At 33.8% G+C, this 16,790-nt stretch overlaps 3 protein-coding genes across 5 annotated transcripts; all 3 read right to left on the bottom strand.

The window, feature by feature from the left end:
• Positions 1-249: 249 nt before the first annotated feature.
• On the bottom strand, positions 250-11,038 carry LOC106755696. Of its 3 annotated transcripts, none has more exons than XM_014637900.2 (18): positions 10,773-11,038; positions 10,601-10,690; positions 10,441-10,494; positions 10,305-10,357; positions 9,403-9,436; positions 8,850-8,937; positions 8,233-8,324; positions 7,837-7,911; positions 7,259-7,347; positions 5,706-5,835; positions 5,185-5,274; positions 4,114-4,179; positions 3,005-3,096; positions 2,600-2,665; positions 2,433-2,499; positions 1,988-2,076; positions 1,689-1,815; positions 250-565 (listed from the first exon to the last, which is right to left on the bottom strand). In XM_014637900.2, the coding sequence occupies exons 2-18, from the start codon at positions 10,631-10,633 to the stop codon at positions 509-511; spliced, it is 1,302 nt and encodes a 433-aa protein (XP_014493386.1). In that variant the 5' UTR covers positions 10,634-10,690; positions 10,773-11,038; the 3' UTR covers positions 250-508. The 3 variants fall into 3 exon arrangements, with proteins under 3 accessions (XP_014493386.1, XP_022634121.1, XP_014493385.1); XM_022778400.1 differs by having other exon boundaries at positions 10,601-10,694; XM_014637899.2 differs by having other exon boundaries at positions 10,601-10,697.
• Positions 11,039-11,195: 157 nt separating this feature from the next.
• Positions 11,196-11,829, bottom strand: LOC106756235 (histone H3.2). Its single transcript, XM_014638569.2, has one exon. It carries the CDS (start codon positions 11,751-11,753, stop codon positions 11,343-11,345), a length of 411 nt encoding a protein of 136 aa, XP_014494055.1. The 5' UTR covers positions 11,754-11,829; the 3' UTR covers positions 11,196-11,342.
• A 1,763-nt stretch (positions 11,830-13,592) lies between these two features.
• On the bottom strand, positions 13,593-16,639 carry LOC106754862. Its single transcript, XM_014636932.2, has 4 exons — positions 15,937-16,639; positions 14,667-14,950; positions 14,358-14,585; positions 13,593-14,277 (listed from the first exon to the last, which is right to left on the bottom strand). The coding sequence occupies exons 1-4, from the start codon at positions 16,361-16,363 to the stop codon at positions 13,807-13,809; spliced, it is 1,410 nt and encodes a 469-aa protein (XP_014492418.1). The 5' UTR covers positions 16,364-16,639; the 3' UTR covers positions 13,593-13,806.
• Positions 16,640-16,790: the final 151 nt, after the last annotated feature.

Consider the following 16,790-nt stretch of genomic DNA (forward strand, 5'->3'; position numbering starts at 1 on the left):
AATATAGTATTTGGTTCCAATTTTCTAATTACATAATACAAAAAGGGCAAAATGAAAATTTACTTATATCAGAGTGTAAGGAGAAATTTATGGAGCTGCAATTCATTGCCGGAAAGCCATGCCTTTACCAGAGACTGGTTTGTACAACAGAAGACATGCAAACTTGAAAAGGTGTAAAATCAGATAATGTAAGACTTTGTCCATTCAAATTTCTCATACATAGACAAGCATAAACATCTACAATTTTGTGAACGTCTAAAATTTTAAAATTTTTAAAACTTAATGGTTCGCAGTCAATAATCCAATTCAACTGTATTTGGCTTCGTATCAAGCCAACTCAGCAACTTTACAGCAGGTTGTATAAAATCATTTTTCATTTCCATTTTCAACAGGAGATTCAAGACGAGTTAAAGTATACGAAAACATTAACAAGGAATTAGACATTAACTCATCTATAAATTCAGACTAGGGTAATACAGTGAATAGAAAATCCTGTCAAAGCTTGGGACTAATCTTCACTTCTGAATGACTCGTGCCTTTGAGAAATCACGAGCAAAGAAGTTTTCTGAAACCAATAATCAATCAAACTCAGTAACAAACACAGCAAATATTATTGTCAAGCATGCCCGTCTTACCTTGATTACTCCCAAACATCCTCAAATTAAAAACAAGGTTATCATGCCTCGTTACATTGAGAGGAGATCGGGAAAAAGGAATGAAAGATGGGGAGAGAGTAATCTGACAAATAGTGTGAGAAAAAAGTTTCGTGAACCCCAAAAATAAAAACTGTCTTTGGAAATGCACATTAAAAAGTTATGAAATGATCGTTTAAGAAAAATAGTCATGTTGATAATTATTCTAATTTCTATAATTAATAATTGTTTGCTATTTTTTATAGTTTTAATAAAAACACAAACTTCGGATGTCAAGTGACACATGGATTGAAATTGAATAGTTATTAACACAATATGTTGAGTTTGGAGAAAACTCACCATTAAAGATAAATTATAAATAAAATAAAGCTGTTGGTTAATTAGTAGAAAAATGAAATAATGAAAACTGAATGTATAATAACTTTTGTGAATGCAAACGTTTAACTTAGTAATTCAAAAATAATATTATGATATTAATATTTATTGAAAGGTAACACATTAAATAAAAATATCTCACTATATATTATTATAAATAATAAATAATTAAACTCAGAAAGATAAAATATAATAAATAAAATTAATAGTAAATGAAATAAACTCTCTTTCTATTCATTCCTTTCCAACCAAACATCTTTCTCCACTAATTTCTTCCCCTTTCTTTTTATCTTTCACACCCTCTATTTCTTTACTCTGTACCAAAGGAAAGATTAGTATAGAAAACTACTTCGTAAACATTTCTACGACAAAAGTTAATAAAAGTAAAAGAAAATATTTCATAAACTAAAATTGACTTATATAAATTAAAAATATGATTCTAATAAATTAATAAGAAATAAATGAGTTTTTTCTGTTTAAAAAATTAGTTATGGAGAAATTATATCTAACTAATAAATATACTTCGATTATAGAAGAAGAAAAATAAGTTCATTTAGGAGGAACTAATATAAAACCGGTTCGAGATGTTGTCAGACAGGGAACTCATAAAGCTAGCTTCAAACAGAAAATGACGATAACAGAAATTTCTAATTCACAAACCTTGGTTCCTGCCACGATGGCATTATACAAAGGGTGAGCAACACATGAGATAACTCCTTCAGATAAAGAAATAAATCTGTTCTGATTACTTCGGTTTTTCCGCCTTGAAAGTTCTTGCATATCCTCCCTGCAAAAATATGCAAATTAAAACTGCTTAGGAAAAAACATTGCGAAATGCAGTTTCATAAGTAAACTTACGCTTGTGAATACATGACATTCACTGTATTTTGAGTACAGCTGATTTTAGTGTACATGTGCTTTCTCAATAGGGTGTTTCAATTAGTAAATGAGGGCCTTACTTGTAATCAACATGGCTCGGTGAGTTGGTGCTGGGATAAAAATCCAAAAGATGGATACCACGATCAGATGATGACCCGGCCAAATAGATCTGTCATAAATTACAATAATTATTTCGTGTACAAATAAAATAAATGATTATCCAGAAAAAAAAAATAATGATGAACATAAGCATCAAGAGCCAACTAATCGGAAACTCCGAAAGATCAATATTTTATTTAAACCAAACATAATAACAGGGTAAATTGGATTATTTTTAAAGATTATTTCAATAATTGATCAATTATCAATGTATGATTGTTATATTTAGATATATAAAATAAAGCTTATGTTCAGATATGTTAGATAAAAAAGTTATAAGACATATTTATTGAGAAACTTATGCATATTTTGTAGGGAACCAAGTGTAAAAATAAAAAGGTGCATTATATTCAATAAACTTCTCACCGAACAAGTTGATAACCATGAAGGTTTTCTTAAGTATGATAGATCAGCGGGAACGTAGGAATCGTTTCTAACAAAAGAAAATAAACAGTAAACAAATAATTAGACAATTCCAGAAGCCATTTCACAAATATGAAAAGCCGATTCTAGATGAAAATGGACAAACTTACAACCAAGCAGGAGGTGGGCAATGAATATGGGTAACTTCAAAAGTATTAATATCCAAAACGCCTGACCTGCGTGAAAACATTGAGAAAAAATAACCACAATGGAGTATTAGGGAAGCATTTTTCTTTATAAGTAAGATTCTGTAAACAGCACACACCAATATTTTATGTACATAACCCCTACCGATATCAAACGGCGCTGTTTAAAGGTAGATACAAACTATAAAATTCCAGATCTTCAAGAAAATGATACCATTTAGAAACAATATTAGCCGGACATGTGACAGGCAATTCAGTCGTAATTTCAGTTTATAGTTTAATGATAGAAATTTATAGAGGACATGATTAAGCAAATACATGGAAATTTTCCTTATTAACAGTCTCTGGAGAAACATTTTGGCAACTTACCAGCCATCGACAAGATGGAATGCTAACTGATATGGGCATGATGGATTAACATTAATAGAGTGAATCTCCTTGGGAATAATATTTGCCTGTGCCTGAATAGATGAGAATGGGTAACCATATCAATTGCTTGTCAGCTAGAATGCAAAAGACAATTACCACATGGTGAAATACAGATATCTAAGGTAGGGGACTAGGTCACACGTATGACACCAAATTAGCACATACTGTCATGCAGTGATATTAAATACAGATTAGTTAGACTTTTGTTTGGAAGAGTTTCTACAAGAACTTCTAAATGAATAAAAAAATGAAATTGACTTTTTTGTATGTTAAAAATAGCTTTTGAGTAAAGTAATTTGTAAGTTTTATGATACAATTTCTCCAAAAATTTATTTTAAAGTGTATATAAGTTATTTTTTATTCATATATTTGTTTCCTACAAGCTTTTATGGAGAAACTCATTCAAACATACTCCTATATGAAAAGGGTAGGAAATCTAAAGAAACAATTGAAGATGATAGAGCCGGCAAACAACTTTAAAATCATGGTAGAGTATATTTATGAACAACATTGTCTGTGAAAAATATGGGGAAATCATCTATAAATACTGTCAATTTATGTCTTAATTTGTATAAGTGATATACATAAAGAACAACGTCAGAACATAATATAGTTATATCACATGCGAAAGGTTCCAAGAGAGAAACCATAAAGAAGGGGAGAAAAAAAGAAATTGTTGAGGATTCCTCTGCAGCAGCTAAAACAAAGCATGCATGTGACGTGCATGTCAGGGAAGGACATGAACCTTGCAACGAAGTTTAGAAACCAAACCATAGCTAAAAACAGATTAATGTAAAACTAAATGTTGAATAGAAAACCCCCAAAATACTTAAATGTCTTGAGAGAAGCCTCAAGTGAAAACTAGTCTTACTGGAACACCGAATTTCAAATAAAGATATGACAAAATTATGTTGTTGAAATTACTAGGGCTAAATTTTTATGACTAAAAATAATCATTCGTATGTAGTTCACTTACAAACCTATACAGCCACCACACAAGAGTAAGTAATTGTAAAAGTAGTAGATAGGTGAAGGAAGGATAACCGCACCTTCAAAGATCCAATCTTCTCTAGCAATGTTGCCAACTTCACTGATTTTACAGGTGGATGGCATATCTACAATACCAAACAAAGAAGAATAAGATTTCTAAAAGCATTTTAAATATATTTTCCAACATTTACCAATTAGTCATGCTTCATTTAAAAGTGTGTCGCAAGTAGATACGTTCTCTTCAGCAAAAGGAAGTTGGAGACGAAGTTCGTGTGACCAAAAATCAAGCTGTTGAAGGCATGCATCAAGAAGTCACAAGCTTCCGCATCAATGTTTATTTACGAATTTTTTATCCAAGGTATTTAGGTAGAATATATAAATATATCAGTACGTAGACAGTATATAAAATCATATTTGCAATATCGGTCAAACAAATTAACTTCAACGGAACTGCTGGACCATGTTAATGTGTCTAACAAGTAATTTATCCCCCTCCTTACCAAGATTCTCACACTTCAATATTACCAAACACAAATTTTAATACCCAAATTCAAAGAAAAACTACTTTCTATCTTCCCCGGTAATCTTTAACCCAATACTGTTTGTACAGTTTAAAAAATCAATGCTTAAAACTCTGTTACTAAAATTTTATTAACATTTTTTGTTACAAATACAATAGAAAATTAATGTGTTCACCTAACAGCATAATTAGTTCAACATTAAATCAAGGGGGTCTTGAGTTCAATTCTTAGTCAAAACCCCCACCCTTCCTTCCTCTATTTAGAAATTTAATACTACAAGCCCAAAGGACTCTTGCGTGTAAAGAAACGTTAAAGAAAAAAGATAGAACTATTTGACTTCAACTAGCAACTTAGACTTTTGAGATAGCTGATTCACGAAAATACACTTAAGACTAAGGCTTGAACTAGTAAATAAGCAAAGATAAGACATTAAACTAGGAGCCAGGTTGAATGAACTGGTCCTAAGCCTAAGCAAGCTTGGTCTTTAATTAGCCCACCACGTAGAAGCGGATGCATTGCGGAGATAGTTTCCAAGCAGTAGTCTTGACTTCTAGCATAATTTTATGTGTGCTTTTCATAACATAATAGAAAAAAAAACACCATGCATACCTCTTTGAGACTTTGAAAAGTGGCAGATGCTCTTCCACCACGAATATCCCATACATGCACGAGCCCATGTTTTCCAGCACCAAAAATAATCTGGAAAGGATAGAATAATCACTGTTTGCAAATTCTCATGTATTGACTGAACAAAGTAAAGGTGTGTTCTAAAATTCGGTCAAACCCAATTCCAAAGCACGTAAACTATGTTAGTGACAGCAATTTTATCAAGGTTAAGTGGACCAGGAGATTTGGACCACTGCATTAAAAATTAAAAACACTCGTGTTGGGACAAAAGTATCAATCTTGAGATTAATCATTAATTTACTAAAAGTCTATCAGGAACTTAAATGCTTAAAAGTTCAATTTTTATTCAATTGATTTTGATTTTATATTTTTTAATCCTTAACGTGTTTAAGGACTCATTTGGCCTTTGTCTAAAAAGGGGAAGGTAGCAACTGAGCTTTAAAAACGCATCACTCCTAAAGAATTTCAAAATTACTCTATAGACTAGATACACAATTCCTAACCTGATTATCTGCATTTAATTGGATGCTGTTAAGCGTACCACATGAAGCAGACGCAAGCTCAAGACAAGGTAGAGAGTTCACTCTTCTATCCCAGACATTAATTGCACCATGTGTATCAGAAGCAAGTATCCTGTTGAAATTTGCCAGCAAATTGAGAAATGCAGTGATGGAAAGAATTAAAGATTGACAAATGTGTTGATTGTTAATCAAACTAAAGTATCTGCAGAAATCCGTATTTAATAACTCATTGAATCCCTATATTTGTACATATTTTACCTTTAGTCCTCATAATTAAAACGTCGTTCTTTTAATGCTACACATAATACTTTCTAGTCCCTACACTAAAAGAGATTAAAAATAGTACGTATAAGGAATTAAAAGGGATGATTTTAAGCATATGAACTAAAAGGTAAACTTAGTTCGACAACAAAGACCAGATGAATAATTAAAAACCTGAAATCAATATGTACTACCAAACAGTAACCACATACTAGAGCCGTTGCCATTTTTGTCAAACAGATTGGTCAAGGGAAAATAATAATAGTAACTTCAAAGAGAGTGCATGAGTCTCTTGGACAATGTTTGAGAAGATCTCTTGGTTAGTTGGTGCGCACAAGGATTACGGGTAAATAACTTTCCTGTGTGGAAAAACAGGAAGAGACTTGTAAGCTCCCGTAGATAAAAGCCTCACGGTGGACCTTTGCCTGGCCTTCAGGATCTAAGCATGTCCCAGCCGATATCAGATATTCTTGGACAAATATTTACTTCCATTTTTATTAAAAAAAAAAGCGACCACCCACAAGTCCAGGAGTTTGGTCAAGTTTGAGCCTTAAATCAAATATTAGCACATTGCACGTTCCCATGGTGAAGTTTCTGATAATAGATACAGATCTTAACTAGTAAAATGACTGCAAATATCCATTTCTTGGGCCGAATGCATTTTTCAAATATTTATCTTATGTTTTATTACAGTTTTACTCAGCACTAATACGCCAGACCCTGTGATGAATAAAGGACAGAAGATATATTTTGGCCGTAAGAACCTTGCTTACATGGCAAGAAAGGTGGGAAAGAAGGGGAAACACTTCCAGGAAAGGATAAAACAGAGAGAAGGCGCGTAATCATTTAGGAAGTTGAGGGTGGCTGTTGTCGTTGGGCAGAGAAACCACAATTCTCTGATACTTTCAGTTATATTCCTGTACTTTCTTGCAATTTTCCTACTATAATTAGAGTTCTATTCTTTGAATTATGCTTTAATCCCTGTAGCGAATTCCAGTTCCTATCAGATTCACAGTACAGAAAAAATCTGGTTTATAAACTAACATTTTAGAACCTACCCACCTATATAAATTTTAGGAGTTGTTAAATAATCACACATTCTAAGAGTCTGTTCAACGCATTAGTTTAGCTTTTATGCTTTTCTCTTGTTTTCTGTTTACACATTTCTATTACATATTTAGACGTCATAAATAAAAGAATGGATGACACAGTATTAGGAATGTCATTATTCCAGACAGACAATTATTCTTTTAAATTAGGTCTACGTTACCAACCTTGTGTCATTTGACGTAAAAGTGACATCAGAGAGACCTTTGTGCAAAGTGGATCCATTAACTGTGGCTGTACGTCTTGTTCTTAACACCTGTATTAAGTAATTGAAGGGCCAAAAATTAGTTAGCCAAGCAGAAAAAAGTAAACATCTGTATAGCTGCCTATGACAAAAAATACTTCTTTGGGAAATAAAAGAAAGTCAAAAAAATAAATTATGATGAAATTTGCAGTTTACTTTAAATTATAAGAACAATGTGTAATTTGATAAAGTAAATAGAAGATCTCATGCAATATGCATTCGCTTCCAAAAGGCAGTTGTATGTACATTTCCTGGTTCGTTTGTATAATGCATCCAAAAGAAATCGGTAGAAAGATATAAATCCGGTTAACCTTATTAGGGGTAATGATTTGATGAAGGAATAATGGAAAAAGAAATTCATATCAACTGAATTTGGAGTTGTGCCAAATATCAACAGTAGATAGTAGAAACATTGAGACTTTGGGAAGAAAAGAGCTGGTCCTATAAAGCCAATGTAAACAACATTTAACAAGTACGATAATATATAAGAACGGAAATTACTTCAACTGGATCGGATGAGACATATCCAATATCGAATATGGGCAGTTCATTACTTTTGACAGATGCACAAACAACCTGAAATGAAATAGTAAGACAGAGCAGTGCAAATAGAATATTGAATAGTCTATAAAAATAAAGCTATTACTAATGAATTCGACAAAACATTGGTCTTACAAAACATGCACAAGGACTTATGAATCTGGTAACTTCATTTGAAATAGTCAAATCATCACAAGATTATCCTTGACTTACAATAGACAAGCTACGACATACAGAACTTCAAAAGATAAAACCAAAACATTTTACATGGAACATGTCATGGACATCACTTAGAAATAATCAAATATTAATAAAAATCCATGGTAAAATGCTGAGTGAAAAGGCAATTAATTAAACCTCGTCCTGATTAAGAGGATTCCATCTGACAGCATCAAGTTGTCGATTTAGGGAGAGGTGCATTAAATGTTTGCTTTCATCTTCTCGCAAGCCTATCATCAAATTAATACAAAAGCAGGTATAAAGGATAATCAACACTTCATATGAAGTTCCATCCTCTCCTATGACTAAAATAAATATAAGGCTACTTCAATATGAAGCACGCAGCATCAAAGGTTGTCAAGCACTTTTTTCTTACCATTCTCAGTTGGAAGATAAAAACAAGTAAAATCAAACCAGATTAGTTATTTATGTTAAAAATATATAATCATTGCAAGAAAAAAAAAAATAAGTTGGAGAAATTTGGAAGAAAAAAAAAATCTCAGTTGGAAGGCTATAACAAAGATAATGCCATATTATTAGATTTTCAAAACAGAACATAAGTGAGGAAAATTTCATACATCTAGCCACACATAAAAGCAGGTCTAGTAAGAAAGTTTATAGGACTTTTCCTAATAATTCTTATCATTCTTTAATTAAATATTGACTATGAAACATTATCTATCTAGTCTCCCAAATTTGACAAGCACAGCAGCTTTTCAAAATAAGCAAAACATAACCACTAAAACAGAACTTACAAGTTAACTCAGGTATCTGGCAGTAAAGTGTTTCAAAGTCGTGAACTGTTAAGCACCCTGATTTTGTAACAGACACCAAGTATATTCCCTGAGTACAATTCAAAACATGGATGGAATATTTGAATCACCAAAGCAATGGAATAAAAAAAACACATAAGACGAAGGGATTATAAAAACAATACGTTAATCAAATTTGTGTACTTCTCACAGTAAACAAGATACTCATAAATTCACTGGTGTGGAGAATTCACGTGCAGAATGGAATAAGAAATAGATCCATTATTCAAAAATTATGCATATATAACATTAAGCGCCCAATCAAGCTTGGGATAGATTAATTTAGAGATTTTTTTTTTTTTAGACCTTCTATCAGACCTTCTATGACATTAATTCAAATGCTAGGTCGATTTAAATTTATATATATCTCCGGATGAGATGCTTTTTGTTATTTTAGTATAATGCATGGATTGTTTACTTGTGAAGCATCACAACAACATTTACTTAAAGCACATTCTCATTTCAACTAAACATTTCAATATTAATTTGTACTTACCTTCTTGTCAAAATCTACAGCAGAGATGCCTTGCCTGTTAACAAACATGTGTAAGCTATTTGTTGAGAGAAATCATTAATGCCACGAAAAGTAACACACCGGAACATTTTATGTCTAGAAGTGCACGCCATTGCTAACTACTAATTCAATCCTTTACCATGAAAAACACGAACAAGTTTCAAATACACTAACCATAACAATAATTACCAATAAATAAAAATAAGCAAAGTAAAAAGCAAAGCGTTTTATGCTCATAAAATAAAACATCTTACAATAGAGATCAACCTAAGATAAAATGATCGTGCCAAGTTATCCAAACTGAAATTTCATAACAAATTGACACGAACATGTTTTGCATTTACAATTCTTAGCATTCAAGATTTCCAACCATGATGAGCATGCCTTAAACTAATTCAGATGTAGAAAGAATCAGTAGAGCTTCATGAAGAGATGTGGGAACCCAAAAACAATTTATCTAATTAGATACTACCCAAATTTTTGGTTGATACTAAATGTCGTTAACACTGCCGGTCAGAACTGAAACACTGCCGACGGTAATAGTGACAATAGTTGACAAAGTTATTTGGGAGCACATCAGGCCGCCTAAATACAGAACCACAATGAAGCGGCAAGGTTTTGAATGCAGAAGCAGAGTCCAAGAACTACCAACTTGAAAAATACATTTCAGAAGAAAAAAATATCTGAAATTTAAGTCATTGTAAATCAGTACAAGAGGGCACACATGCATATATACATAATATACATATAGATAGATAGAACGAACTCTGACACCTTAATTATAATAATTTTTTGAAATCGTGTATTCTCTAAACTGTGATAATTAAAATAATTGTTAATATCTTCATTCGTGTCTTAAAAATCAAAGAAGCCAGAATACTAACTTTCTAAGTGGGAGATGGCCATCACCATTTGCCTCACCAACCAATCGATTTGTCTGTACATGCCCAAAAAATTTGCATTCAATTAAATCACCAAAGTGGAGTCATATGACCAATAAGCAAAGTTATCAGTGCATACATGAGACTGGCATGGCAAACCATCTACTTGATACAGATGCGGAAACACTCCAACCTTCACAAAAATTAACCACAGTTTAAACAACACAGTGCACACAGAAAAACAAAAAAAAAAAAAGTACACAGCCAAAAACCTAATGACCGAGAAAAGCCAGACACACCTCAGAATACGATCGAATTAGCAGATCCAACATCTCATGACGATAGTTACGCTCAAATCTCCCATTCAGTTCAACCGAACTCCTCTTCCACTGCCTCCTTTTAACATTTTTAATCACTAAGAACTTTCAAATATCTACTGAACGAGAAAGGATAAATAGGGGACAAATTTACCTTGGAAGTGGCCGTACACTTTCAATCGAGGGTTTACGAGAAACCAAGTACTTCTCCATTTTCCCGGGCTTCTTTCGCAACGAAGACGCATTTTTAGTATCAGTGTAAAAATCAACGGCAAAACGAAACTTTTCCGCCACTATTTCCCGCCAAAAATAATTGGGCTCAAATAAATGAAACAAATCGGGCCCAACAAACTAGCCCGGTCCATGAACGAAAAGAACATTTTACTGTAAACATAATCATAACAATAAATTATTAGACAACATTTCATTTTATTTTACCGATATTATGCAATAAGAAAGAAACATAGGCAAAAAAAAAATCGATGACAATTACAATTAATTTTAAAATCAAACAATATTACAAAATTCACACCATAAATTTAGTACAAAATCTAACATAGCAGAAAAGATAATTAAACGTATGTAAACAAGTAAGATTCAACATAATACTCTTGGCATAATTAAGTCACAATGAAACAAGAAGTTTCTCACTACAACAATAGGCATCTGACTAAGTCCAACACTACCACAAAAGCAAAAGCTTTATACATAATTCAAATAAACCCTAAGCCCTTTCACCCCTAATTCTACGTGCAAGCTGAATGTCCTTAGGCATAATGGTAACTCTCTTGGCATGAATGGCGCAGAGATTGGTATCCTCAAACAGCCCAACAAGGTAGGCCTCAGCGGCTTCCTGCAGAGCGGATACAGCACTGCTCTGAAAACGGAGATCGGTCTTGAAATCCTGAGCAATTTCCCTAACCAGCCTCTGGAATGGAAGCTTCCTGATGAGAAGCTCAGTGCTCTTCTGATACTTACGGATCTCTCTCAAAGCCACCGTACCGGGCCTGAAACGGTGAGGCTTCTTCACACCACCAGTGGCCGGAGCAGACTTACGAGCAGCCTTTGTTGCTAGCTGCTTCCTTGGAGCCTTTCCTCCGGTGGACTTCCTTGCAGTTTGCTTGGTACGAGCCATTTCAAGCACAGAGAGGAATAGAGATGTATTAGATAGAGTGAAGGAAAAGGAGAACTTGTGAATTTGGGTGAGGGAGATTAGAGTATTTATAGGGCACTGTGAAAAAGGTTGAGCGGGAATCTTTGTAATGTTATTTTAAGTTTGCGAAATTTTGATATGACCGGGAAGATGCTAAATTATGAGGGTGGGAATCGACGGATGTGGTACTTCCTCAATCAATGGCACGGATAGTGATCCGCGACACTCCTTAACAGCCAATGGGTACATGCCACGTCTTATTACTTTAGCACCTAGCTTACCCTTCTTTAGTCTATCCATCTCAAATACAATGGTTTATCATGTAAATTATCTATTCAACTTTAATCTATAATATTATTATTGATGCTTAGACAGGAGATAATGTCATATTAAGTTAATTACAGTGCGTTGCGTCCAAATTTTGTGATAATATTATAAAATGTTGAACATGCAATTACTGTTTTTAAATTTTGTTATGTATTTTTGTGTTGATTTTTACGAAATTTAAGTATACGTAGATTTATTTTTCAATAGTTTAGTTGGGAAAATAATGCTTGTTTGATATATATTTCAAATTGACCTTTTTGATAAATGATCGTAAGAGAATCTACCTTAGCGTGTTACTTACTGATATTCACTGGGTTAGGTTGTTTGATAATTTAATTTGAATTAATATAATCTAATTACATTCAATTAGATTTTATTTATAATTAAATTTAATATAAACTGATTCATTTTATATAAATTGGGAGATGGGTTTAGTCTAAATGATTTAGTATTCATTTTTATATCCGTGTTATTAACAAATTGTATTACGATTTTTTCAAAATTATAATTAGGATAAAATTACTGTGATCTTACTAATTAATTCATTTGAGGTCTTGAATTATTTTTTTGTAAAAATTGTATTAAGGTTTAATTACATTAATAGTTAAAAAATACAATTTAAAAAATAATAATAGTTAAAAAAATTGTATTAAGGTTTAATTACATTAATAGTTAAAAATTACAATATAATAATAGTAATAATAATGTTTGGTGGCATGGGTTTCAGTCACTTCGAGCACCTGCACAATTTCTAATACCATTCGGTAACTATTCTTTTAATTCTTATTTTCATTCTACCATCTAAAGGTGTATCTGTCAAAGTTTCTCAGATGTTTATGTCACTAAATTGTCCTTACTAGAATTCTGAGTAAGAGTATTAAATGTAACAACACAGCTCTTACCTTTGACTTATATTTATAGTTTTTTACATTGGTTTGAGATCAGTAAAACCTTAATCTTGTTCAATCTCAATCCAAAACCTCTAATTATCATTTACGTTAATCCTTGTAGAAAAATTTGTCTATCGACTGAAACCAGACGTTCCATCCTTGGTCGTCCGGTCTTGTATGAATCTGCCCTATTTACTCAGTGTAGCTACTTCTTGTCATAATGTTGTCCAGCTTACTTGGTGCGGGGTGCCATATATGATCATCCGGGCATACGCTACAAATAATAATAATAATAACTTGAATAAAAAATAAGTATCAAAAATAATAAACCTCGAAAAAAAAGTATTTACAAGCTAAGATGATAACAATTGACAACCATAAACTCACACTCGGATATTGCCACAACTATGACTTATCTCAATGAGTACACATGTAGGTAGGCGCCGTCAGACCAATCCTCTCTTTTCTTTATTAATTGGTTGCTTGTTTCGGAAATTCCTACGTATTTATGTGGTAGTCACTACGAGTGTAGTTAATTAGCATCTAAGTGCAGAAATTCCTTGGTTTTTATGTGTTACTGGTACGCAGTCACATTCATACGAAAGACAAAAAAAAAAGCTCGTGATTTCAACTACCAATTCTAGAATCTTTAATTGTTTCTGTGAACAAACTAATGTAGCAAAAACAAGCTCTCAAATCTACAAAAGCCCTAAATATAGAAGCAACAATATGTATCATTCTCTATGTACAACAGGTAAAAGAGGCTCATAATAGAAACAACATGGAAAAAGTTCCTATGATGTTATAATGCGTTAATTTCATACGCAGTTGTTGAAAGTGCCCAAGTTATTGAATCTGAATGAGAGATCCCCAACCGTGTCTCTCCCAAGCTGCACTGAGAGGGATCCATCACCACTGACACCGCCACCTGCATCAGAAATTTGGTTTTCATTTGGCAATGGCAACACTGAGGTAGACATGTTACTCAATCTTGTACTTGCTACACTTGATGAGGCCAATGTTCCGTCCCAAAGGAAGACGTGAAGGAGAATAGGAACTTTGGTGTGTCTATGCAAGGAGAGTTTCTGGCTCAACGAAACAGTGTCAAAACACCTAATGGCTCCTGTTGAAGACACCATCCATGGAAGGACCCTCTGATTTGAAATCCTAGACACTACCAGCAACCTCGATGTATCTGTTGCTGCTTTATAAAGATTGCTCAGTCCTGAACGCGTGGCAGGTACATTTTCTTTGCCCTCATCAGTAACTGTTGAGATGAAAATAAAACCCTGTTGATCACATACAAAAGTATTATTATCAATCTGTTTAACTATACGAGCTCTTGGTATATTTATCGAAAGATAGATACCTCTTCTGTTCGACTAATGCCAAAGCCAAGCTTTGTGTCATCCTCTTTTAGTTTTATCTCAATTGTGAACTCTCCTCCAATTGGAGCATACCAGAGCCGAACTGCTCTAACAACACCAATGTCCACTCCATGATAATCCTCAAAGCCATAAAGACTTACATTTGCAAGGTTAGATAAGTCAGATAATGACCCTGCATTTACGGTGGAAGAAGCTGTCTCTCCAGATATCTGTCACAAAAATCAGAGAAACAACAGTTACTTTACCACAACCGAATGCACCTTGTTGCAACGAGGGATTTGATCGTTTACCTTAGTAAGTAGGGACTCGGTTTGGACGTTCATAAAGACAATAGGGACCCCTGAGGCTTGAGCTGCATTCAACCACGTATTAGCCCTGGCTAGCGTGTCTTCTACATCGTTGTAGCGAAAAGCTATTCGATCTGAAACTTTGGGAAGAAGTAATATGGAAAGAAAATTGCTAGAAGTGGGAACTGACAGCAACTCCTGCATCTTCCTCTCCCATGGATACGAAACATATCCATCTTGTAACCGTGTCCTGGTTAGTGCATTTACCATTCTGGTGTTCCTCGAAGCTGCAAAGTGTTGGAAGACTTAGTTCACAGATTAAATTGATGTTGAATGTCTCAGCTAAAGGTAATATTAGATGTAAGATTCCAGAGGAAGTGATTGAAAATATGTCTATTAGTGATAATGAGACGCATGATTAAAGAGGAGCTCCAACACTATAAAGTTTTACAACTACAACTAAGTGGTATCGAATCGTATGAAAATATTGTTTGCCAAAAAGAATCCGTAAACAACAATAAATACAGTTTTTATTTTACTCGGATCTTTAAACTGGTTCTACATGTGAAAAATCCGGGTTTTAAAATGATCTATTACGAAAATGATAATGGCGTTATCATTGACAGAAGAACGTTATGTCTGTCACGCAACTTGGTGCCTAAATCTAGCAAAAGTTGTAGCTTTCAGATTAGAAGTCAATGCCTCAAATATCTTAAATGGATATTCACTCCACCGAACATGTCCTTCCAAAACGCAGTTAATACAAAAGCCAAAAGGCATAGATCTGTGTGATGAAAGGGGCAAGAGTGGCCACTTACATTGGTGCCAAATTGTAAACAGCAGTAACTATTGATCAGTTTCGTTTCTCTATGTAAAGAAAGATACCAACTTCTTACCACCAGACCAAAATTTTTACCATGAGTGACTGCCGGCATTAACAGAATATGACAATAACACCGTACACCCTCTCTCTCCTATCATTTTTTTGTCCTTAATACATTAAATAACAAATCCATCACTACCAGAACACAGTACACGAATAAATGAACCCATCTACCTATTCTTCATCATCCATTCAATTGAACCTGGGAACAAACACCTAACTTAATTTTCCATTCATTCAATTTTTTAAAGATTGTAGTTTTAACTGGTGGCAATTTTCAGCATTAACCGAAAAACAACTTAGGATTAACCGAATTCAATCTCGGAGCATGTCGTGAGTAACTAAGAGAAGGAGAAACAAATGATAAAAAAAGGTGAACGAAAAGGGTACCTTGGAGTTGGAAACACTCGGATTCAGTTCGATCAAGGAAGCCAACGACGTAGTTAGGGTCGGTGATGGAACGGAGAACGTAGTGCTTCTTCCCGGAGGAATCATTGGGAACGATACAGGCCTGCAACTCGGCGAAGTCGTGGGGTCCACGTCGAACTCGAACGAGGATGGAGGTTTCTTTCTTCTTGTAAGAGTCTTGGAGGATTTTGTTGACGGCGGTTTTGCCGTTTTTGAAGGGCGATTTGAAGCGGATAAGGGCGTTGGGGGAGTCTCCGATTCGAAGCTCTTCGACGATATCACCGGTTTGAAGCATGTCACCGGTCCATTCGTCGGCTTTGGAACTTCCCCTCAAACACTCTATGGATAACACTTTGGTGTCTCTGTTAGGTGAGTCTGAACTGCTCTGAGATAACCGATCCATGGTCATGTTGCGTGTGATTATCACTTTCTTTTCTTCTTTATGTTGTTCGCTGCATCTGTGTATGTTTGTATGTTCCTATGATCACACACAACAACCCACTTTGTGAGGAAGAAGAAAGAAGCTCGTGTTTTTGACAGAAACAACCTTTATATTGCAGAAAGGGTTTCAGATTCTGGTGCTGTTGTTGTCGTTTATGTGTGCTGTGTCAATTAATAATCCTGGTACTTGATTGTGAAGAAACCAAACGTTGAAAAACTAGGAGACGTGGAATAGTACTCCATCCATCCTTCTTCAACAATGGCTTTTTTAAGTAATTTTTTTATAAATACTATAAGAATAATTAATATACTATAATTTACGTTAAAAATATAAGGAAAAAAAAAACTTAAGACACTTTCTTTATTTTGTATTAATTGGATGTTTTTAATTGATA

Source organism: Vigna radiata, chromosome 2 (assembly GCF_000741045.1).
Source record: "Vigna radiata var. radiata cultivar VC1973A chromosome 2, Vradiata_ver6, whole genome shotgun sequence".
In the NCBI taxonomy this organism is placed as follows: Eukaryota; Viridiplantae; Streptophyta; class Magnoliopsida; order Fabales; family Fabaceae; genus Vigna; species Vigna radiata.